The sequence below is a fragment of the Artibeus jamaicensis genome, unplaced genomic scaffold (assembly GCF_021234435.1).
Source record: "Artibeus jamaicensis isolate MK-2021 breed Jamaican fruit bat unplaced genomic scaffold, CSHL_Jam_final contig_465, whole genome shotgun sequence".
Taxonomy (NCBI): Eukaryota; Metazoa; Chordata; class Mammalia; order Chiroptera; family Phyllostomidae; genus Artibeus; species Artibeus jamaicensis.
Window position 1 is genome coordinate 25,844,242 of NW_026521843.1, and position 26,002 is coordinate 25,870,243.

Below are 26,002 nucleotides of genomic sequence, written 5' to 3' on the forward strand. Positions count from 1 at the left end.
GCCAGAAGTGACCGCATACATAGCACAACTTCCTATTGATGTCAGCACCATTGCAGTGTAGGAGGGGGAGGGTGGTCTCTTTAGGAAATGATCCCAAGTAACTTGGGAAAATAAACGAAGGTTCCCTTTCTCTTTCTTTTTTTTCATCCCCCTTGCTAGTTGTTGTTGTTGAATCGAGGGTTTTGTGTCTTACTGTTTGGATTTTGCTGATTGCATCCCTGTAGTGTCCTCTACCATGTCCCTGCCTCTCTGGTATTTCCCATGAATTGGTAATTAGATATAGAGGATACGTGTCATATCTTTCCTCCCTCCCTCCCTTTCTTCTTGGGAGAGAGACATTCAAGACATAGAACTTCTTTGTAGGTAGTGTTGTATGTCAGGAGATGGATAATACACGTATTTCTTTTCTGAATATTACTGGTACTTCATGATTATTGTCTAGCGATCCATTAATTCATAGTTGTTATAAAGTGATGGTATTCTAATTACTGTTCCTTCTTCATGTACTAGTTGGAAGACTTCTGTGTTTTTTGGTTCTGATTCCTAATTTTACTTTCATGGTTTAATGTATAACACCTTACAGCAGAGGTCCTTAGTCTTACCACACTCAACCTCTCTTACATATTTTGTGATATGTTTTTTACTATTCTGGAATGAAATTAATTGATACATATCACATGGTACATAGTTTGGCTTGCTATTGAATTTTGGGTTAAAAATTATTTTACCTCAAAACTTTGTCTTCAAACATCTATTGTCATTGAACAGTAGTTTCTATCAGGTAGATTCTCTGTACTTTGCATATTGTTTTCCTCTCCTCTCTTAAATTTTCTTAGAATTCTCATACCATTGTATCCTGATATTTGGGGGATGCCTCAGTTGTAATGATATTTGGTACACCATTTAACATTTTTTATTTATTGATATTTTTTTTTTAGAGAGAGAGGGAGAGAAACATCAATTTGTTGTTCCACTTATTTATGCATCCATTGGTTTCTTCTTGTATGTGCCCTGATCAGGAATCAAACCTGCATCATTGGCGTATCAGGATGATGCTCTTCCCAACTGAGCTACCCGGCCAGGGGTGGTAGGCCATTTCAGAGACCTGTTTTCCTTTATAGCTGGAGAATTTTTCCTAATAGTTCTTTCATTCCCTCCCCTCATTTTCTAGTACTTCTGCTTGGGTATTAGATCTCTTGGATTGACGGTCTTTGTCTTATCTTATATTTTCCGTTTTTCGTTCTGAGCTAAATCTTTGATTTTTATGTTCCAGCCCACTTACTGATATTTTACTTTTGCCTCTCATACTTTAACATTTCAGAAGCTCTTTTTTGTCTCCATAATGTCGTTGCTTTTCCATGCATCCTATCTTTGTTTTATGGATGCAGTATCCACACAAATCTTTTTAAAAATTCTAATTTGTTTAAATAACCTCGGTTTCCTCTAGGTTTAGTGTTTGTTCTTTGATTTTTTTGTTGTCTCTTGTGCTGTAGTCTTTTTTCAAATATTAGATGATTTATAGCTGCTTGTTCTTATGTAAAATCAAGGGAATAATAGAAAGGCCAACCAGGAGCTCCCTTTGTGTGGGCAGACTGCTGGTAGACTTCCAGTTAGTGTAAAACTGGCTCTTCTAGGTCCTGTTCTTACTGGAACTTTTAAAAAATGTTTTTTAGATTTTATTTAGTTATTTATTTTTTAGAGAAATGGGAAGAGAGGGAGAAAAAGAGGGAGAGAAACATCGATGTGCCAGAGAAACATCATTGATTGCCTCTCACATGCCCCTAACTGGGGACCTGGCCTAAAACCCGGGCATGTGCCCTGACCTGGTAATCGGCACATAAGCAAACTTTCGTTTCACAGGCTGGCACTCAATCCACTGAACCACACGAGGCAGGGCACTTACTGGAACTTTTTTAGGGCTCTCATAGGTAAGTCAATTTCATTTTCCCTAACGTCAGCTCTCTTTATGCATATTTTGGGCTTTGTGTCTTAATTATCTTGTTCGATTGTATTAGCTAAAACCACCAATGCCAAGTTTAATATTAATGTATAGTGGACATCTGTGCCTTGTTCCTAGTCTTGGTTCCCTGCTGATGGAAAGGCTTGCTCTGGACTTTGGTTTGCTTTGCTTAGTCTCTCGTATCTGTCATTGTCTTTCAGAATTTTCTGAAATCACTCATGTACTGATGGGTCCCTCTTCATAGTGATTTAGGTTCTTTTGTTGCCGATTCTCTTGCCATCATCTTAAAGGCATCCTGGAAAAGAGAAGATGAACACACAGGCTTTGCTGGTTATTTAATTCGTTATTCTGTTGAGACAATAAAAATATTATCTTTCCACTGTCCGTTGGAATGCTGTTAAACATTTTTCAGTTAGGTCACTGAATAAAAATACTTTAAAATATTGGGATGTGTCTCTTTGTGTTGGTCTGTGAGGTGGAGTTACCAAACTGTCCTGAAAATACATTGTAACTGTTAAGTTATTCAGCATTGATAAAACACTTCTTTTCATTTATAAAAACTATAATTTGAAAAAAATTTGGTTCATGTTTTACCTAGAGAAATTCATATTTGAAAGTAGACTTTTTCTTTAGATGGCAATACATGTAAGAAACTAATAAATGAACAAAATGCTTGTCTATAAGCAGAGGGTTTAAAAAACAAAACAGACAAACAAATGATGTTCCAAAGACTGCAAAGCTGTAGTTAGACAGCAGTCGGCAAAAACTGCCATAGTAGGATTGTTGTGAATTACTGTGGCTGGGGACAGTACACCGAACCGGATGGACGCTGAGGGTGATCTGGGGTCCAAAAGCAGTGGGTGTGGAGCTGTCCTTTTTGTTGTCAGGACCACAGCCAGTTGATTAGATGCCACCCCTTTAAAAAAAATAAGACTTTTGTGGGGGCATGCAACATATTGACATGATCCAGAAATTAAAATATGTGTCATACAATAAAATGTCTCACTTCTGTAGAGTTTCCCAGTGTGTATGTTTCTAGACTCTTATTGTTAAAGAAGAAAAATTTAACTGAGTAAAGTTGAATATCTAATTGGCTTTATTAAACATCGATTCATGAATTGGGCAGCATCCCATCTAACAAACAGAAGGGAATTCTGAGGGACTATATAAAGTAGAAGGTTTTTGTGAGCAGAAGGAGGGTGGGACAGAAGTTTAAAAATACGTTATTACAGGCAAGGTCACTTCGCATTAGGGGAAGGCAGGAGGTTTTTTATTAGTCAGATTACCTCATTAGAGTTGATCAGGAATTCCAGACTGAGTGATTGGAAACTCGACTCCTAAGGAGAGAGTGAGACTGCAGGTAGGTTAAGTATTGAGTCTTGGTGGGTTTATCACAAGTGATTCCATTTTGGGTCTGTTGTTTCGTTTTAATGTTCTGTATACTTCCAGAAACTGAATACTCTACTATTTCATGTATATAGAAGCAGTGAGATGTGTTTATGTTTGTGTCTGTAACTAAATTATGATGCTTTTATATTGTGCTTTTTAAATGAAATATCTTGGGAGATCTGCCTCATTCTTTGCTATGGCTATTTTATACAGGGTGGGGCAAAAAGTAGGTTTATGGTTGTTCGTATGAAAATAATACAATAAGTAAATAATATGAGAATAAACAGTGTCCTGTGCTTAGGACTCTAAACCTCCTTTGCCTTACTCTGTCTGACTGTCTTTTTTTTCCTATTTCTGTTTTTTTTTTTTAAAGATTTTATTTATTTATCTTTAGAGGGGGAGGGAAGGAGAGAGGGAGAGAAGTATCAATGTATGGTTGCCTCTCATGTGTGCCCTTCTGGGAACTGGTCTGCAACCCAGGCATTTGCCCTGACTGGGAATCGAGCCGTGATCATCTGGTTTGCAGGCCCGCGCTCAATCTATTGAGCTACACCAGCCAGGGCTTTTTTCTATTTCTGATTTAATTGCAATTGGTGGATATTTGGTTCACTTTAGTCTTTTGCTGTTAGAAATAATAAACTTGTACCTGGGTCCTTTCACATGTGTGATTGTAAGGATATGTACAGACTAAATTATACCAAGTAAAATACATGAAAACGCCCTGTGCTTTCTGGGTTTTGTGTTTGTGCATGTTTCTGTGTTGGTCTGAGCAGGAATATTCAACTGAAAGGCTTTGTAATTTGTGGGATTAGTTCATGATGTATTTGTTGAGACCTTTTATTGTTATCTTCAGAGAAAACAATTTTTAAAAAAGACTTAAGTTGATCAGAAAATGCTAACTTATTTAAGTACATATGTAATAAAAGAGCTTCACTTAAATTAGTAGTCTCTAATTGGCTACTAATTAGTAGTCTGTTACTGGCTACTACTTTAGCTGGCACTAATGTTAAAGGAAATCATTTGGAATGATTGGAAAGTGTTATAAAGGCAGTTTTCTTCCTCAGTTATATTATGCCAATATTTTTATTTTGAGATGTTAGATTTAAAAAATTCTCTTGATGTTTGTAAACAAAATTTGAATTAGCACTGTTAGGCACTATTGATGGCTATAACTAGTACAGCTTATGAAATGAATTCAGTGTAAGGAACTCACCGCATTTTTCGGACCATAAGACACACCTGGGTTTTAGAGGAAGAAAATAGGAAAAAATATTTTTGAAGCAAAAAATGTAAAATATTTAATAACAAATAACACAATATTTTGCCAATGTAAATGTAAACAGAACTCAACAACAACAACCATTATTCCTCCCAAATTTGGGGGTGGAGTGGGGAGACAGGCAGATAGCGTGCGTCTTATACCCTGAAAAATATGGTAATTATTGCACTTTGGCTGATAAGATTGCTAGTGGGTAAACTAGAGGGAAAATATAGTAAGTGGGGGAAAATTATACCACATTTTAAAGTGTAGATGTTTATAACACACTTGAAAAAAGGTTGTGTTTATTCTATATAATCTTTTCCTTGAAATAATCAATTCGTCCCCTGTGGGTTGAAGTGTCCTTTTCCAACCAAAACCACAATGCAGAAAAGTCCTGGGCTAGGTGAATGTATATATTGCATATTGTTCCTAGGACTGGTATTCCACACAATTGTGGAAATGCCTGTGAATTTCCTGGCAATCAAAACAAATTGTCACCCTGTTCTGGAGAAGAGGAACTTCCTGGTGCGTACCTACTACCTTTTGGACACTTCAGTTTTTCCTAGCTGTGAATGGGGAAAGTAGTACTAAGAGAAGGGTTTTCCCTCCTCGAATTACTAGTTGACAGTTTCCTCCATATTTTTATCAGATCTTCAGAACAATGGATTTAAGTCTTGATCCTTTGGTACTCTTCACATGCACAGATGGAATGATCTTTACAAAGCACTGCTTGTCATTCTTCTTCACAAAATCAACATTAAGCCCAAACTTCTCTTTTTGGCTTTTTATTCCCCTGCCTTACCAACTCAGATAGTCCGTTTTGTGTTTTTTTTGTTTGTGTTTTGGTCCTACTTTCACTTTTATTTCTTAACATCTGTTAAAGCAGTATTAATAATAGAAAATATATCTTTGAACAGAAATACTTAAAGGCTTCCAGATTCCTTTTTTCTTTGTCGTCCTTCTCCTTTTTATGATCTATAAACTGACCCATAAAATCATATTCTTTCAGTTAACATAAGCCATCCTTAAATATTTGTTACTAAGATACAGCTAACAAATGATTCAACAACTCTAATTTAGTGCAATGCTTTTTAACCAGGGGCAGTTTTGTCTCTTGGGGGACATTTGGCAAAGTCTGGACAGTTTGATAGTCACAGCTAGGTGTGAGGATGCTACTGTCATTCAGTAGGGCGGGATAGAGGCCAGGGATGCAACTTAAATAACCTACCTGTCCAGGACAGCCGGCACAACAGGGAATTATCTGGCCCCAAATGGCAGTAATTCTAAGGTTGAGAAAACCTTGCTCCCTTAGTGCATGTGTATGTATATGTGTATATATAGTAGTCCTACAAATGTGTGCACTTTATCTAATTAGAATTGCTCCTGTTACTTTAAATTTAAATTTTATAAAGTTTAAAAAATTATTGATTGATTTGAGAGAAGGAGAAACATTGATTTGTTGTTCCACCCATTCATGCATTCACTGGTTGATTCTTGTATGTGCCCTGACTGTGGATCAAAACCACAGCCTTGGTGTATTGGGATGACTTGCTAACCAACGAAGTTATCTGGCCAGGGCTAAATTTAAATTGTATTGTCTTTACAGTCAAATGTATGTGTATAGCAGTTTAGTACTATTGGCCATATGCCCGGTGTCCCCTCTGCAGTCCTTTTTACTTCTCTGACAATGGCTTCTGCATGTACGCCGCTTCTGTTTTTCAGTTATAGAAATCTCTCTTTACTTTCTCCTCCTCCCCTTCTCTTTCCCTTGTGTTTCCAACATATCACAACTTTTATTTAACGTAATGATCAGTCTTTGTATTTTACAACCATTTAAATATTCCTCACATACTCTTTCTTGTACAACCTTTTGTTTTCCTTAGAATATAATAATTGTTTTGCCGTTTCCTTTTCATTAGTCTTCTAAACTGTAAAAAGTTTTTAGCTCCTGCTTATCTGAAAATCTTTTTCACAGTTGGATGGCGATTTGTTTAGGCATATAACTCTGGTTTAGAAATAATTTCCTTCAGAATTTTGAATCCTTCTGTCCTGTTTTACAGTACTGCTCTTGAGAGATATAATTTTCTGAAAGTATGTTGGACCTTGGAATTTCATTTCATTGTAGTGTATTTAATGGATGTGATGTTGTATAAAACTGTTTGCCGAATTCCCTATCACAGAACCTAGCATGGTTTTTAAAAAATATATATACTTATTTATTTTTAGAGACAGGGAAAGGGAAGGAGAAAGAGAGGGAAACATCAATGTGTGGTTTCCTCTCGTGTGTGGAAATAATGGCTTTCACTGAACTAGGACATTTTAAAGGCAGATTCTGCATTTGCAGTAGTGGTATTCCAAGTTCAGTGTTCCTAAGGTTTGCCTGGGGATGCTTGTTAATCAGGTAGATTCCTTGATCTTTCCCCAAGATACTTGGATTCAGCCAGTCTGGTGTGGCACTACAAAATTTGCATTTTTCGAAGCAGGGATGGTAAGTTCTGAGCCATTCTACAAGCTGCATTTGTAAGAAGCTGAAGGAAATTCTTCCAGCAAGGTGGAAATGAATGTTAATTTAAACTTTCTTTTTTTAACTAATGCAAATGGGTGACATCTTTAGATAAAAGAAATGTGTAACCTGTATGCACATTTTTACATGTGGTGTCAAGAATATGGGATTATATAGTGGACATTCTGTTAAGCAAATAGGATGGTCAGCACCTGCCATTAAATATGGGGCCATGTGTGTCATAATTATTTATTCACAACCTGGCTAGTGTAGCTCAAGTGGATTGAGTGCTGGCCTGCGAACCAAAAAGTTGCCAGTTCAATTCCTGGTCAGGGCACGTGCCTGGGTTGCAGGCCAGGTCCCCAGTTGGGGGCGTGCAAGAGGCAACTGATCAGTGTTTCCCTCACACGTTGATGTTTCTCCCTCCCATACTCCCTCCCTTCTATTTTCTCTGAAAATAAATCATTAAAAAGTATTTCTATTCACATGTCTCTCTGTCCCAGCATAGTCTCTAAAACAGTATATATTTTAAGAACTTTTTGAAGATCTGTTGGAAAGTAGGTATGTTACCTCTATAGAAATGCCTTGCTTTTGTGTGGCTTTATGTAGAAAAGCAGCATGAATAATTACACGGGCCTGGAGTATTCTTTCTTTGTGTTCGGTCTTTGATATATTTCATCATCATGCTTGGGTGTCTTTATTTCTGAAGTTTTAAAACATGTGGAATAGAACAGTTAGGAATATTGCTTGTGATTTAGCATAAATCTATGATTATATTCAGAATCTGATAATTGTTGTTTTCATTTGGAATTTGCTTAAAATTTTTTATGTGTTTATGTTCTAACATTTGTTCAGCATAAAGGAAGCCAACACTTTAAATCTCATTTTAAACTACTTTTATCAGCAAGTTTTGGCATGTGGCACATGTGTTAATTACATAATCATATTTACTTCATAAAATAATTCTGACTCAGCTTCCTGCTTTGTTAGCTGTGAATATATGTACATGAAAATTTCAACATTTGGATTTTCATTTTTAATTTGGGAAAAAGTACCAAATAGCTACAGTAAAGACAATTTAAAAACTTTACCTATTGTCCTCTCATCTTTGCATAAAAGCTACATTCCTTGAAATAATTTATATTTTAGATGAGCTGAAGTATCCTACTGAATTTTTTAAATCATGTGCCTCTAAAGCAGTATAAACAGTATTTTTAAATGTCCTCATAGAATTATGAATCTCCTAAAATATTTTTTAATGATTTGTTTAAATTCTCTTGTCATTCAGAGAGTATAAAGAAGACTTTAAGTATATTATTGGCTAGATGAATTTTCATTGTTAACATTTAACATTCAAAGTGACTATTAAACAGAGTGGGATATATTAAAATAACATTTAGCACCTTTTACTCTTCTATTTTGAAGAAACACAATTTTTGGACTTTCAGTCTAGCTGGAAGCATAGGTAAACACACTTCGCCTCTGCATACAACTATACCAAAAATTACAACTAGACTACAAAACTAGTATCTGCCAGAACTGTCAGATAATTGAGCTATATGAAAGTCTGACAACCAAGGAGTTAAAGAAGCTACATTCATTCAGATGGTTAGGAGGGGTGGGGACTTGGGGAGGCGGCTGAATGCATGGTCCCACATTCACATGTGGTGGATAAAAATCGGGAGGGATATCTGAGGAGTGAGTGATCCCAGCCACACAACAGACCACCTAGCCCAGGACTGCAGTATAAGGAAGATAAGTCCCCATCACTTCTGGCTATAAAAACCAGTGGGGGTTGGGGTGATAGAATAAACTGTGGGATTCTCAAGAGACTCTACTTAAAGGGCCCACAATGGACTTAGGCCCACATTGGGCCTTAGGCCTCATGCAGGCCCACACCCTTTGGGATTCAGCACTAGGGCAACAGCTGGAAGGCCACATGGTATGTGGGGTAAAGGGGAGAGAGTGAGGTAACTGGCAGCAGGGTGAGTGCTGAGAGACAGCTTCCAATCCCAGGTACTCTCCAAGGGCAGATAGTGGTATTGTCTCCTCTCTGAGCCAACTCCCCCCTAGCGCCCCCCCCCCCCCCCCCCCCCCCGCACAGAGCCACAAAGTGATGAAATGGGTTTCCCCACCCTGACAATTACCTAGACTCTGCCCCGCACAATTTACAGGTGCCTTTTCTACAACAGGCCACATTACTAAGACAGGAAGTCAAAGCAGCTCTACCTAATACACAAACAAACACAGGGAGGCTGCCAAAATGAGGAAACAAAGAAACATGCCCTAAATGAAAGAAGAGAACAAAACTCAAGGAAAAGAAGTAAATGGAGATAAGCAACCTATCAGATACAGACTGGTGATCAGGATGCTCAAAGAAATCATTGGATACTGCAACAGCATAAGAAAGACTCAGGCAGAAATGAAGGTTCCATTAAACAAAATAAAGAAAAATTTACAGGGAACCAACAGAGAAGGGATGGAAGCCAAGAATCAAATCAACAATTTGGAACAGAAGGAAGAAAAAAGCATTCAATCAGAACAGCAAGAAGAAAAAAAGAATTAAGAAAAACAATGATAGAATAAGGAGACTGGGACATCTCCAAATGTACCAACATCCAAATCATAGGGATGCCAGGAGGAGAAGAGTCACAGCAAGAAACTGAAAACTTATTTGAAAAAATAATGAAAGAAAATCTTTCTAATTTGGTGAAGGAAATAGATATAGAAGTCCAAGAAGCACAGAGAGTCCTACACAAGATGGGCCCAAAGAGGACCACACTGAGACACACCATAATTAAAATGTCGAAGGTTAAAGATAAAGAGAGAATCTTAAAGTACAGAACCCAGCAGGGCAGATGCATGAAAGGCAACCATACATTGATGTTTCTCTCCCTCTCTCCTTCCCTTCCCCTCTAAAGATAAATAAATAAAATCTTTAAAAAAAAAAAAAAAGTAGCAAGAGAAAAGCAGATAGTTATCTACAAAGGAGTTCCCATATGACTGTCAGCTGATATAGGCTAGAAGGGACTAGCAAGAAGTATTAGGAATGATAAAAAGCAAAAACCAAGAACCTAAAACCTAGATTACTCTATTCAGCAAAGCTGTCATTTAGAATGGAAGGGCAAATGAGGCTTCCCAGACAAAGTAAAACTAAAGGAGTTAATCATCACCAAGCCATTATTATATGAAATGTTAAATATTTAAGAAAGGAAGATAAAAACTATGAGCATTAAAATGGCAAGAAATTCACAACTATCAACAACTGAATTTAAGAAACAAACTAAGCAAAAAACACAGATGGGGGCTGACCTTGGCCTGCACCACACGGGAAACCCCAGGGCCAGTGTCCCCAGGGACATCTACACAGCACAGTGGAACACCACCATCCTGTCTCTGCACAGTTGATTCTCCACACAGGGCGAAGGTTGGTGGGCAGTGGTCACAGCCATTCCCTGTAGCTTACTGGCCTAGGTAAGTTCCTTCCATTGATCTACCAGCAGCAACCAAGGCTCAACTATAAGAGGAAGGTGCACTTAGCTCACACAATGGGTGCAACTCGAGCATCCATCTTGGGTGATGGGAACCTGTGCCACTGGACCCTACAGGACACCTACTATATTAGGCCACACCACCAAGACACGGGGTTAAAGTAGCCCTACCTAATAATACATAGAAACAAACGCAGGGAGCTACCAAAACAAGGAGACAAAGAAACATGGTCCAAATGAAAGAACAGATCAAAACCCCAGAAAAAGAACTAAACAAAATGGAGACAAGCAATCTACCAGACGCAGAGCTCAAAACACTGGTTAGAAGGATGCTGAAGGAACTTAAGGAGGACTTTAACAGCATACAAAAGACCCAGTCAGAAACAAAGGATACACTAATTGAAATAAAGTACAATTTACAGGGAATCAGTAGTAGAGGGATGAAGCCAGGAATCAAATCAATGATTTGGAACATAAGGAGGCAAAAGCAACCAATCAACAACAAGAAGGAAAAAGAATCCAAAAAAATGATGATGGTATAAGCACTCTTGGGACAACTTTAATTAATTCAACATAAGCTTCATAGGGGTGCTGGAAGGAGAAAAAAAAAGAGCAAGAAATTGGAAATCTATTTGAAAGAATAATGAAAAGAAACTTCCCTAATTTGGTGAAGGTAAAAGACATACAAGTCCAGGCAGCACAGAGAGTCCCAAACAAGATGGACACACAAAGAGGCCCACCCCAACACGCATCATAATTTAAATGCCAAAAGTTAAATATAAAGAGATAGGGGGGTGAGTATGGGAAAATGGGGGGAAAGGTGCAGGAATTAAGAAGTTCCAAATGTTAGGTACAAAATAGGGGAATCTTAAGAACTGAATAGGAAATGGAGAAGCCAGAGAACTTATATGCATGACCCATGGACATGAAATAAGGGAGGGGATTGTTGGAGGGAGTAGGGGTACTGGACGGAGGAGGGCAGGGGGGAAAATTTGGGACAACTGTAACAGCATAATCAATAAAATATATTAAACAACTTTTGAAAACTTAAAGATTTTATTTCTTCTAGGTGATTTAAGTATTAAATGTTAGAAATATTTCTTCATTAGCTGTTATTGAGGCAAAAAAAGTGGAACCGTTGGAAACCTCATTTATTACTTAAGCACACTGCATGTGTGAGCACATATTCACAGGTCATAGCGTCCGTGGTAGCTGTAGATACACTAACAGCAACAGACCCGATTTCCCTGACTGTAATTTTGTCCTGTGTAAATGTCAGCCAAATGTTGACTTGTCGTTATGTGTACTGAAATAATAATGTTAATTTTTCTGCTTCGCTAACATGCATGAATAAAATAAAGTAGAAAAACAGAAGACGTTTGCAACTCTTGGTAACCAAAACAGAGATTGGATAATAAGGCTGTACTACATGCTGCCAGAGAACTCTTTTATAGTGATACTAATCTAAAGTGACTACCAGAAAAATATATTTTTATGAGGGAAAAGTTTTTTAAATTTGAGGAACATAATGTTGTAAAATGTTTAGAAAACTGTAATTATTTTTTACCTATGTGTTAATATTTTACTTTTGGTATTTTGCTTTAGGTAATTGTACAGTTCTTTGAATTGTTTTTCTTTTATTTTACTTTTCAATTACTGTTGACATTCAGTATTATTTTGTATTGGCTTCCGGTGTATAACTTAGTGGTTAGACAGTCACATACTTTACGAAGTGATCCCTTTGATATTTCCAGTACCCACCTGGCACCATACACAGTTATTACAATATTATTGGCTATATTCCCTGTGCTGTACTTTACATCCCCGTGATAAATTGTTTTTCACTCTGATAATCCAACAGCAGCATCTCTTTTTAGTGCATATGTGATGTGTTTGATTTTGCTTGTTATTTTGTACAGAGCAAGTTGTAACTTCTGTTTAGAAAATCAAAAAACACTGTCACATTTAGAAGATTTTTGTGAGCCCTGACCAATACGTATAACTTGAATAGTCTATCAAAATTCTCCTGTCAAATTTGTAGCTATATTGAATTTTTCAAGCTAGTGAGGATAATTTTAAAAGTGCTTGTCATAATTTCCTCTTCCTGGGTAACCTTACTATTTCTCAAATTCAGACAAGCCCTTTTTAATGGCATCAGTTTCCAAACTCATACCCAGGGCTTAGGATCAAAGGTAATCACCATCAGATGTCAAAGTCCATGCAAGACTATAGATCTTTATTTTGCCCCTTGCTGTGTAGAAGTTTCTTGTGTTTAAATTTTAACTAGTCTTTAGAGCAATTTCTTGATAGGTAAGTTAGTTAATCCTGATAAGAATGTGTATTATTTTTAGGTTCTTTCTTATATGCAGTGGCTTCTCTAAAAAATCTGAAGATTATATTAAGCACTGGTTTTCATGGTTTGCATAATGTCTTTATCTGGAAAATATAAAGTCACCTCATATTTACTCATAGAGTTAGAAATGGACTTAATCTGAAGGTTTCATTGTACTTTTTTTCTTGAATAATTAGGAATTAACTATAAAGTGCTTTGTGTTAGAAGTTTTTACTACCTAATACAGTTTCTTCCATAGGTTAGCCTCTCAATAAATGTCTACAAAGACAGTCTTTTGTTCTAGGTTACTCAACACCAGGAGCATAAAGGATTATATATGTACATACATATATTTTCCTAACTGCCATTTGGGTTCTTAATACCAACTTTACTTTTGGAATATTCCTTACTTTGTATAGTATACATCATCACTGTGAAGGTGAAGTTGCCTTTCTTAAATGTTTATTTATTCATTTTTTTCCCTTTTTTAACAGGGGGAAATGCACTGTTGCCCTTCTGAATGAGACAGAGTCAGTATTGTCATATCTTGATAAAGAGGTAATTTGCAATTATACTTGTATTGTCCTTTTTCTCTTTTATTTCACATGAAGCCTCTACCTTTTAATTTATTTATTTTTGTACAAAATTATTACACTGTCATAGTGGGATAATAGTAGACATATAATGACTGGAATGCATTTGGGTAATTTGATTTTTCTGGTGAATTGAGACAAGAGTTGACAAACACTCGTGCATCTGTCTCTCTTCAGTTGGTAATGAAACTCTTTGTAAAGTATTGCACATGATTTCGCTGGTAGTAGAAGGAATATTTTTGGCTTTATGAAAAATGACTTTACTGTAATTGGTCCTCCTTCTGTCTTTTGTTTGTTTTTTAATAAGTAGCTTTTCTTTTAGAGTCCAGATGAGATTTTACTTGGTGGTCTGATTTCTTTCCTGGAACCCTAATAACTTTGTCAACAAAAAATATTTCTTTCTGTAAACTTAAGCAAGAAACATTTTAACATTTTTTAGCAAGTTGAATTAAGTAAAGGGAAGAAGTGGTTATAACCAGAGGACTCCACGTTATATGCACAGTTTGTGTATGTGCTGCCGAAGCGAGCACAATATGCACAGTTTGATGTGTCTCGTTAGCATTTGTATGATGGGAAAATATTTTACTGTTGATGGCACTTCAGTATTTAGCCTTTATAATTTCATGTTTTTCTTTTCCCTAAGCCTTTATTATATATATATATGTATTTTTTAAAAATAAAGGGAAATATTTCTTATCGTACTTAAGTATCATCCTATCTCAAATGAAGAAAACATAACCGAAAAGACAGATAACTACTATACATTAGAAACTCTAATAAAGAAAACTAAAATGAAAACTAAAGTATTCAAGGCGGAAAGAAGGCTAGTTGTCCTTAGAACTTAGGCTTGTGAAATTTAGAAAAGAAGGTACTTGGCTTTGTTGTCAGTGTTTCCAACAAAACGGTTGATGATAATATGGATAATGATAGTGCTAGAAATTAGCACAGATGTAGAAATAAAAGGAGGACGCATTCAGTGTTTCAGTGTGCTTTACTGGTATTTTTGGGTGAGTGGAGTTTTTCAAAAAATGATGTTTTTTTGCCTTCTAAGTTATTCTTAGCAATTTGGATATGCTAAGGACTGTAAATGGGTGAAAATTTGCAAAGGTCTTTAGGATTTTTTTTCTACACTTGGTTTTTTCCATCACTTAGTCTTTCATTAATCTTTGAGATAGAAACAATGTAAAAGATAGGAACTTTAAATAAATAAAGTGTTATTTAAGGTAAGCTTTTTTGTTTTTTGTTTTTGGCGGCAAAAAGAGCAGTTTAGGAAAAATAAAACTGCTAACATTATATTCTTTATACAATTTGAAAAACACTTGTATTTAGATTTGCTACATTAACCAATATAAGACTATCCTTGAGAAATTTTTTAGTCCATTAAAATACCGAATCTGGCATATTTGAAGATGATAACTTGAAGGCAACTTTCTGATCATTTTTTTTACTTTGTAACTCTGTTCTTGAAATTGACAGATTAAACAATTCTTAGAACACTCCCCCCCTTTTGAATTTCTATTTTAACTAAACACATTTTGAATATTTTCCCACATCAGTACATATATATCTAAGAGATTTAAGCAACTTACATGGCCCTAAATAATAATTTTATTTCATTTTACAGTAAGGTATGGCAATACTGCACTAACATTTTACAGACTGAAAGTGACCTGAAATGTATCTACTTTTAACAGTGATGGTGAGCCAGTGACAAGAGTCTTAGTTACCTAGTAACATTCTTTGTTGCTCTGGTCATAAAAAAGCAAAGAAACAATAACTCTGATTAAGTACTGACTGTCATCTCTGCTCCCCTCTCCCTAACCTATTAAACAGGTTGGGTTATATATTCTGCAGATTTTTTCCTTTCCTTACATAGCATTTTTTTACTTGCATAAATGGTCACATAATGGCGTGACTTATAAACACTTTTACTGTTTAATGTTTTCTCCTGACAGTGATCCATGATTAAAACAGTGCAGAATTTCTCAGTATCTTCTTGTCTGGTTTTCTCTCCCATTGTCACAGTCTGTAAGACCTTGAGAGGAGAAAGCTTTATAATCTGACAGGTCATCTCTTCATTTGCATCTTGCCTGGCTGGGTCTCAGTTAAGTGCTGATGGTAGTAAGGTGAGGTCCTTCCAAGACATCCTAATACAGATTGTTGTGCTATAGGTGACCCTCAAAATTGTAGTGGAAAGCAGGGACAAGACTTGGCTGGTTCACATGGCCTCCAGTGGTTATGCAGAATTTGGCAAAGGACTGGCAGCCATGTCATTTTATCCACTAAGCTCAGTAAATAGGGCTCTTTTGCATTTTAAGGACTGAGATAGTTAAGGGACTGTGCTTGTGGTGGGTATGTATGGTTTATGTTTCTATACCTATCTATGCATGCATATAAATGTTTCAGAGAACTGCAGAATTATAATTGGTAGATGTATATTGAATGTCGATTATGGACATCTTACTATTTTAACACAATGTGGGATGGACGCTCCAAAAGTAAGTGCCTGATATGTATGAAGGCATCTGTACTGTGTAGCGTGGGCGTTAGAGGTTTAAACGACCACTTGATTTTAGGTGTCTTATCCTTGACTTAGGGCTTCATTTCTCTTGCTTTTCAAAACCCTGTTTTAGAGCAATTAATGGTTTCCTTTTAGACTAAAACAAAAAACAAATAAATCTTAATAAAATACTTTTATTGTAAGCTATATGTTTTAGCTAGATGTGATATTATACTGTTTGATGACAGTAACTTCCTGTTCTCCATAAACATATATGAATTCACTAAAACGAAATTTTATACACTCTCTGAAGTTTTATGGTTTCGCTATTGTGACATTGAATTTATTGTCTTATAAAAAGTTTACTGAGATATTCTGTCATTTTCTTTCAGGATAGCTTTTTCTATTCACTGGTCTATGACCCCTCAGTGAAAACACTATTAGCTGACAAAGGTGAAATCAGAGTGGGACCTAGATACCAAGCAGACATTCCAGAAATGCTCTCAGAAGGTATGTTTTCTTTTGAGTTTCATGTCCTATGATAACATGCACTGTATCTTGAAACTCACACATTGTTTTCCTCATATAGGAGAAACAACTTCTAGGCTAAAGTTTAAAAGGTATAAATTCTTCCAGTTTTACAAATGCAAAAAAAAATAACAAAGGATAATACTTTATTTAATCGGTGTTTCACTTTTGATTTTATATTTTTATGAGTTTTGGGGCTTTTTCGTTCTTTTTATTTTAGAACAAATTTAGAAACGCTCATGTTGTTGATATTGCGTTTTGATGTGCGCGCCCCTGCCTTGAGATCCCAAGTGCCCCTACGCCCTGTGTCTCAGGAGGCCCTGGAATCCGGGGAGCAGTTACATTCTGGTGGGGATTCTGATGGACCTGGGTAGTTTATGTACCGGAGAGATTGAAAATCTCTTTGCATTTTAAAAACATCTTCCATAACTTCATTATCACTGGTTTCAGAAGTAAAACATTACCGTTAAAAAATAAAACACAAAATAAGGACATGTATAACACAGGAAATGAACACCATCCCCTTTCCTCCTTCATTCCAAACCCGTATGTAATCTCTCTGATGAGATAGGGTGTGTTTGTTTTGTCCACACTTTGGCTTAGATTTCCTCCAGGAGTGGTCCATGCGCAGCGGCAGGTTGCACGTGTTACTCTGCAGCTGCTTATTTCAGTTAACAGCGTGAACTCAGCATCTTTCCCCACAAGTACAGTGACTTCGTTCTTGTGGTGACTCTTCAGCTCTTGTATTTGCATAGATGCATGGTAATTTCATTCTCCAGTTTCCTATTGATAGCCTTTTATTTATTTATTTATTTATTTATTTAAAAAATATTTTCTTTATTTATTTTTTGAGACAGGGGAAGGGAAGGAGAAAGAGTGGGAAAGAAATATCAATGTGTGGTTGCCTCTCATGCGTCCCCTGCCGGGAACTGGCCTGCAACCCAGGCATGTGCCCTGACTGGGAATCGAACTGCGATACTCTGGTTCACAGGCCCGCGGATAGACTTTTAGATGTTTAGATTCTTTTGTATTGACATATGATGCTGTTAGAAGATCTATGCATATACTTGTGCTGCGTAAATATTTTTCAAGCATAACCTCTTGGAAGTGAAATGGTTATATACATTTTAGACATTGAAAATGCTTCCTTGCCATTCAGAAAAGCTGTTATTAAGTTGTAAATGAGAAAACCAGATGCTGTTGGCAGCACTGATTATGAGGGATATTTTCCCCTTTCATTTTTCCTTTCAAAATTTTCTCTCCCGTTGTCTTCATTTTTAAAAATTTAGAATTTGACCCTGGCTGGTGTAGCTCAGTGGATTGAGCGTGGGCCTGCGAACCAGACTATCGCGGTTCTATTCCCAGTCAGGGCACATTCATGGGTTGCAGGCCAGTTCCCAGCAGGGGCCAGTTCCCAGCAAGGGGTGCGCCAGAACCAACCACACATTGAAAAGAAAAAAAAGAAAAAAAAATTTAGAATTTGAGATTATGCTTACCTTTGTTATCTGTAACCCTTTTGTAAATTTCTTGTGCATTTCTACTTGGTTATTTCTCTTTTTAGATATTGGCAGGAGTTCTTCGAAATATTAAAGATAAACAAATACAAAAGTATTTGTCTTTTGTCTACAAGTATTGCAAGCATCCTACCACCCATTTTATTGAAAACATTTTAATAGTGATTTACATATATATTTTTTACTTTTGTCATACAGGAGTTTAGGATTTATTATTAGTCTTTCCTTTAAGGCCTTTGTAATTTGCATTCAGAAAAAGGCCTCCATTTTTATTTTTGCTTTCTGATTATTGAAGGATAGGAACTTTTCCATAGGCAGGTTTTTCTCTGTGCCCCGCCTTACTGCTAGAAAATGTATGCAGAAAAGTTAAATCAACAGTTACTCAGGAGAGAGTTTGTGAACATAGCACACATCGCTGTCAGTGGTGGGCGGGGGGATGGCCGTGCATATGCCAGGCTGCAGGCTTCTGCATTTTCATGAACTTAAATACCGGGAAAGGTCAGTCAATAATGATTAAGCTTGCAGAACAGAACACTGTGTCTGTATTCAAATGTTCATTGGATGTTTTGTAAGTAGACTATACGTCGATTTATTATAGGCTGAGAGATTGCATTTATTTACATTCTGATCTGTGCAAATCAGCTTGTCTTCCAGAAATAATTTTGGATGTTTGTGGCCCTTAATGTTTGATGTTAGACATAATTATATCACTGTACCTAAGTGTTCACTAACTATTTATTTATTTATTTTTAAAGATTTTACTTATTTATTTTTAGAGAAAGGAAGGGAGGGAGAAAGAGAGGGAGAGAAACATCAATCTGTGGTTGCCTTTCAAGGACCATCTCCAGGGGACTGGGCCCACAACCCAGGCACATGCCCTGACTGGGAATCAAACTGGTGACCCTTTGGTTCATAGGCTGGTGCTCAATTCACTGAGCCACATCAGCCAGGGCTAAATATTTATTATTAAAAAAAGACTTGATTTAAAAATTTTACAAATAGTGCTGCATTGGGTATAATGGATAATGTTATACTCTGGATATAACTGGAAAATGGATTTCTAAAAGTGTCGTTGCTAAATCAGGGCATGTGTGTTTGAAATTTTTACAAATTGCCAAACTGTCTTCCAGGCAGTTGTTTTTTTTAATAGGAGGATTTTTTTCCCCCTGTTTTTGAGGGGGGAAAAACATATAAGTTAATTAACATATAACCTATGTTGTAAGTGCATTTTGCCACTTGTAGTGTATAGTTCTGTGAGTTTCAGACAAATGTATATGCTCCTAGTGCAGTTGTTTGGCAAGCCCACCTGTCCCCAGACCAAGTCTTGCATCCCTGAGCTCTCTGATCTCTCCCTTCTTCGAGCTGTGCAGACCTGTTGTTCAGGTTATCTGTTCTGCTGTTTGTATTATTTGACTTAAAATTTTGTACTGCCTGGATCACTGATTTTATGGTTCTCCCTTGAGTACTGAGCACAAGCCTAGGCGTTTAAAAAGTCTAGAAAGTTTTGTGTACTGTTCACACAAAGATAAATGCTGAACAAAGTAAGGAAGCTGGGATGTTTCAAGTAGCAGTGGGCAGAAAAATCAAATCACGCGATCTCACAAGTTCCTGTTTACCCAAAAAACTATTTAAACGTAGTATTTGCCCCTGAAAAGCCAAAGTCTAGTGAGAGTGATGTAATTTGGAAAGCATTATCTACCTAGCTTAGAATCTTAAAAAATACTATTTTGGGAAACAAAACAAGACATAAAAGACAATAATTCTATAGTGCTGCTAGGTATGAGGAGTGAATCTTACCCATTTATGGCACTGAGGGAGTTATGCTAGCTCTCTGATAAAGACATTCTTTGTATTTAGAAAATGGGACTAAAATGTTTGCTAATATAATAGGTCTTAGAGTTCATTAATGAGTATTTTAATTGCCTTTAACATAATGTTTCTCTTGCTAATCTTCTGGGTGAGTGGGTTACAGGTTTTATTTAGGTGACAGAACCCTTTAAATGAAATGTTACATAATGCGACCTTAAATAATATAAGAAAAATTAGGTAATTGTGAATGAGGTTGGGGGAGAAGGCTACATTAAATCTCTTAAGGTGCTTCAGGGGACCTCAGGATTCAGTTACAAGTTGAAGGCTGCTAGTTGGTATTCCACACCTCTTACAACCCCACCTCTTCATTACATGGTCAAAATCCCCAAATAAAATGTGCAGTTAGAAATACTTATGATGAAGTCCTTAGTAACATAGCATAATAAAGGTATGCTGCTGTATTCTCTTTGCTTCTTCCCAGTTTTTTAAATCTTAAAAATTATTTTATTGCAATAGGAATTGTGGTAGATATGCAATTACAGCGGAAACAAAACTAATGGTGCCTCAGATCATCCCTTTTTACTCACTGTTAACTGCTGTTATTAATTTAACATATTCTCCCAGACTGTTACATAAATATTATATAGAGATCCATGAAAGTACAGTCCATGCAGTTTCATGTGTTAGAGATACAAGTTTATTTTATCTATCTCTTATTACATGTTTTATAGCAGGGCCAGTTTTTCCTTACTATTCTTTACAATTTCTTACTGGAGAGGTCTAATCTCATAGATTTCTTTTTCTTACTATTGAAGTTTATCTCAATTTGTCAGTTTCTTCTCTTCCAGATTTATTAGGATTCTGAGTGGAATTGTATTAATGTTATATAATACTTTGGGAAGTGATTGATTGTTTTATAATATTGAGCAGTACGTGGGACTGGTTTTGAGGTTTCCGTTCTGTTCCATTGGTCTGTTTGTTCCTGCTCTAATAACTCACTGTTTTAATTGTAGAGGCTTTGATGATGTATTAATATCTGGTAAGGCTAATTCCTGTCTCATTTTTCAAAATGAGTTTATTATCAGCTAAATTGAATATCGGGGGAAAAAACACCTTCTTTCCTATATTTATTGGGATTACAGTTAATTTTTAAGTTATTTTAAGGACAGCAGACATTTTAATGATATTGAAACATCTCAGCCAGAAACAAGGGATATCTTGCCCTTTGTTTAACGCCATTTTGGGGTCTTGTGGGAGTTTGTTTCTTTAAACAATAGATTTATTCACATATGTTTTATACATTACTTGTTAAGCTTATTTTTTAAAAGATTTTATTTATTTATTTTTAGACAGAAGAGAAGGGAGTAAGAAAGAGAGGGAGGGAAACATCAATGTGTGGTTTCCTCTCATGCTCCCCCTACTGGGTTCCTGGCCCACAACCAGGCATGTGCCCTGACTGGGAATCGAACTGGCAGCCATTCGGTTCATAGCCCTGCACTCAATCCACTGAGCCACACCAGCCAGGGCATTAAGCTTATTTCTAAATTTGTAATTTGTTTGCTTTATTTGTAAGTATTCAACTTTAATAAAGAAAAACATCATATTTTTCACCATAATTGAAGAAGTCACTTTGGACTCTTATTTCAGCCTAAAATATTCAGCATATACAAAATATTTCTTTTCATTTATAATCAGGAATTCAATTAGATATAAGATTTAAAGACCCTTTCTTTTTTCTAATTAATGTATTTTCAGGGGGGAGGATGTAGGCCTGCAAGGAGGCCTACCAGTGGTTGCACCACACTGGAAAATCCCAGACGCTGCCATCACCAAAATGTCATACATAGCCAGTATCTGTTTGCAGGGAAATTAGACAGTAGAAAACCTCATATGCAAGAACAGATGTTTTTGACCTTTGATACTCTTGAGTGGGCACATTTTGCCCAGTGGCCAGATTCCAGTTTGCATTGGCATGGGTTGCAGAACTTGGATTAGTGCCCTGAGTAGATGGCCTCATCAGCATCGTGCCAGACCAAATTACAGGCTTCCATTCTTTGTGAACATGTCTTGATGGATTCTGAGACATTGTTGTGGCATTTGTCTTGCTAGTGAGTTAATCTTTTTGTGACATTAAAGAGTTTTTAAGTTCATTTATGACTGCCCCCCATGTAACAAACCTGAGTACCTTGTATGAAGTCACTTTGGACTCTTATTTCAGCCTAAAATATTCAGCATATACAAAATATTTTTTTCATTTGTAATCAGGCATTATAAATACCAATTTATAAAAATTGGTATGAAGTTTGAGTTTGAATAAAGCACATAGAGAATTTTCCATAGAAAAGGGTAGCATAATGTGCAAAGTTTTGCATTGTTTTTTTTTAAGATTTTATTTATTTATTTTTAGAGGGGGGAAGGGAAGGGAAAAAGAGAGGGAGAGAAGTATCAGTGGGTGGTTGCCTCTTAACCCAGGCATGTGCCCTGACTGGGAATCAAACCGGCAACCGTTTGGTTCACAGCCCATGCTCAATCTGCTGAGCTACGCCAGCCTGGGCCAAAGTTTTGCATTATTAATTCACGGTGTTGTAACATGGAAAATTTAAGAAAGAAAGCTATTTACATATTAAATTTAAAATTGTGGCTTTACAAATAATAACATTAAATTATTAAACTACGGTGACTGGACTCAGAAGTTTGGGTTGAAACAGGCTGTACTTTGTTTTAGCCGAGTAACCTTGGAAAAACTATTAAACCCAAATTCCCATTTCTTACATATACAGGGTGGGGCAAAAGTAGGATTACAGTCATGAGCACATGACACAGAGTTTATTCTTGTGTTATGTATTAATTATATTACTTGCCAAACAGAGAACTGTAAGCCCACTGTCGCCCCACCCTATATAACAGTGTTGTGATGATCAAATAAAGTAATCCATTTAGCACAGAAGTCAGCACTTCCTGTTACTGTTGGCTACTACTGCTACTTCTTCCCTGGTCACCGCTGTCTGTTGCTGCCAGGTAAATAACTCATGCCAGTGTTGGGGAGCTTCGGGAGGTGTCTGTCTTTGAGAGTTGAAGAGTTAAATTAGTATAGTCTTCTCTGCTATACCACACGCTTTAAAAACACGAATTAGCTCACATGCAGTTGGTAAGTAGGAACATGTCAGTATAGTGTGGAAGTTGGGTCAGTTCATCTGAGGTTTTCTCCAGCAATCAGTGAAGCACATGTTCTCACCGATTGAGAGCTTCAGAACAAAAGATGGAAATTCTATAGAAGTGCCTTCCTCTGGTGCAAGCAGTGGCTGATTGAGTGGCCTCAGAATCTGTGGCACTTTCCCCTATGTTAAAACTATGTGGGTGTCCAATCACTATGCTGTACACTTGAAACCAATATACAATAATACTGAAAGTAAACTGTATTTGAAAAATTAAAAAGTAAAAACTATATAGTGAAGCTTCGAGTTACAGAAGAAAGGTCTGGGAAGATCTTTCCCCTACATTCAAAAACACCCGCACCCTGAACTCTATTTTTAACTTTGTTGAAACTGTGCACAGTGACCTATACGGCAGTGGAGGAAGCGTGAGTCCAGGGTTTAAGGAGATAAAGGATCGGCTGACCTTTGTGCTTGGTGCAAATATCAGTGGAGATTTAGCTGTGTTAGTATTTTTATTATGATTATTACTTCGTGGTTGTGGGGTTTTTTTGGGTTTTTTTTTAGTGTTCTGGTTACCAAGTTCCTATAGGTTTTCAAAGTTGTGTCCTATTTTTCATAAACCCTATTGTTTTTAGTGTGTAATTTTGCAGAATGTGCTTTTCAGCAATGTGGTGGATGTTAACCAAATTAAAAACACCAGCCTGTAAGAATTTAGTGTAAGTAGGTATTGATCTCAACCACGTAGAAGAGTAATTCTCACCGTGGGCAGTTTCATTCTGCAGGGCACATTATGCGGTGTCTGTAGACATTTGTGGTTGTCACTGTGGGTGATGTAGGGGGTGAAGTTGCTACTGTCATCCCAAGAGTAGAGGCAGGGGGTGCTGCTGAACATCTTGTGGCCCAGAGGACACCCCTGCCCCCAGCACACTGCTCCTCGGCCCCACGTGTCAGTGTGCTGCAGTTGAGAGACCCTGCTGTGAAGGGCTCCTGGGACATAGTAAGCACTAAAAAAGGTTAGTTAACATTCATATAATTGTAAAACTTATATGTTCAAGCAAGTTATGATTTGGTCTATAGCTGTGCTTTTGATACTGTTCAGTTTTGTGCCATACAACCTTGTGTGATTGTTGTTGCTATTTTTGTATAAATTCATCCCGTTTATTTTCTCTTATTCTTCTTTTCATAATAATAATATTTTTTGAAACCAGAGGATCACGGTTCGATTCCCAGTCAGGGCACATGCCTGGGTTGCAGGCCAGTTCCCAGCAGGGGATGCACTAGAGGCAACCATACATTGATGTTTCTCTCCCTCTCTCCTTCACCTCTAAAGATAAATAAATAAAATTTAAATAAATAAATAAATAATATTATTTGATTTGTAAAGATTAATATTTGGGCCCTGGCAGGTATAGCTCAGTGGATTGAGCACAGGCCTGCAAGTTAAAGGGTCGCTGGTTCAATTCCTAGTTGGGGCACATGCCTGGGTTGTGAGCCAGGTCCCCCAGCCCCCAGTAGGGGTACACAACAGGCAACTACACACTGATGTTTCTCTCCCTCTCTTTCTCCCTTCCCCTCTCTCTAGAGATAAATAAATTAAATCTTTAAAAAAAATGAAGATTAACATTTGGACCATTTTATTGGCTTTCAAGACTTTAAAGTTGTTAAATTTAACCTATTGAGTTATTTGTACAAAAATTATGTCCTTAAGATTTTAAAACTTTTTACTCTTCATTTATATTTAAGTCATCATGTAATTTCTTTTTTATAAGTGTGGCTGCAATTTTATTTCTGAGTGTTTTCTATTTTTTGCCACAATGAATGTGATTTTTTAAACAATGTATTTTCCTTATTTGGAATGCTTTTGAGGTTTTTACATTCGTGTTTTATAATATAGTACATTGGCCAGAAGTTTCAGAACAATATTAAACAAAAATGGTGATAAATGGTATCTTTGTGTATTTCTGAATTAACTGTAACACAAAAAGTATAGTATTCTGGTGGTTGGTGCAAAGAAAATTTTATTTAGAACAAAGTGTTTCCAGTTGTCCATGGAAGAGCCTGTGGATAGTTTCATACAGCCTTGGTTCTTCAGAGTCTTTGAACGCTGTGCTCTTAGAGGATATACTAAAGAAGTCCTTTGTTCCTGTTTTCTAGAAATCTTAAAATATAGCTTGAAGGTTAAGGCTAACACATTTAAAATGATTGCTGAATCTACATTTCTTCAAAATTATGAAGGCCATATGAAGCAAAAATAGGATGCTAATAATACAATTCATACGGTTAGTTGGTACATGCATTTGTTAGGAATTCAGAGACTGGGGAGATCTTTATGAACTGGGTTATTGGATGGTGTGGGACTTGAGCAGATTATCATAAGTGGAGGAGGAAGGTGGGATTGTTGCAGTGACTGACATGAATGTGAGCGGAACATGGAATTAATCTTGGTCCAGTCTCTGGCTCATACCACGGTTACCCAGACCGTTCCAAAGATTACTGCTGGCTTAGCAAGGAATTTAATTATACAGATTCTAAATAAGTTCATTCAAGAGCTTCTTAAAGGCTTTTTAATTTATTTTTTTACTATAAAATGATCAAACTGTGATATAAATGTAATTATATGTGTTGAGTCCAAAATGGGGAACTTTTTATTTAGTTTCGAGTGACTATTTAATATAGAACATTTTATTCTCTCTGTTGTTGCTGTTTTTGTTCTCATCCCATTGTACCGTCTGTATCTTAGGTGTTAGTACAAGTGCACCCGGGAGTGTTATTTTATTGTTTGCAGCGGATATATTTTAGAATACTTATGTGGAATTCTCTTCCTTCTGTGTGCTGAAGAATGGATGGGTGGAATGTAATACATCAGTTTCACTAGAATTTGAAAAGTAAATATCAGTTTACCCTTACATGCTGGAGTACATGACAGAGAGGAGGGGCTCAATACCGAGTACCATTGTCATTTCATCC

General features: G+C 36.7%; 1 protein-coding gene across 6 annotated transcripts in view; it reads left to right on the top strand.

Annotated features, from left to right (window-relative positions):
- Positions 1-26,002, top strand: part of MTA3 (metastasis associated 1 family member 3) — a 167,146-nt gene that overhangs the window by 65,947 nt on the left and 75,197 nt on the right. For all 6 annotated transcript variants that reach the window (XM_037162081.2, XM_037162082.2, XM_037162085.2 and 3 more), the window contains 2 exons: positions 13,431-13,494; positions 16,422-16,539. In XM_037162081.2, the coding sequence (XP_037017976.1) occupies positions 13,431-13,494; positions 16,422-16,539 (182 nt within the window). The remainder of the gene's footprint in view (positions 1-13,430; positions 13,495-16,421; positions 16,540-26,002) is intronic.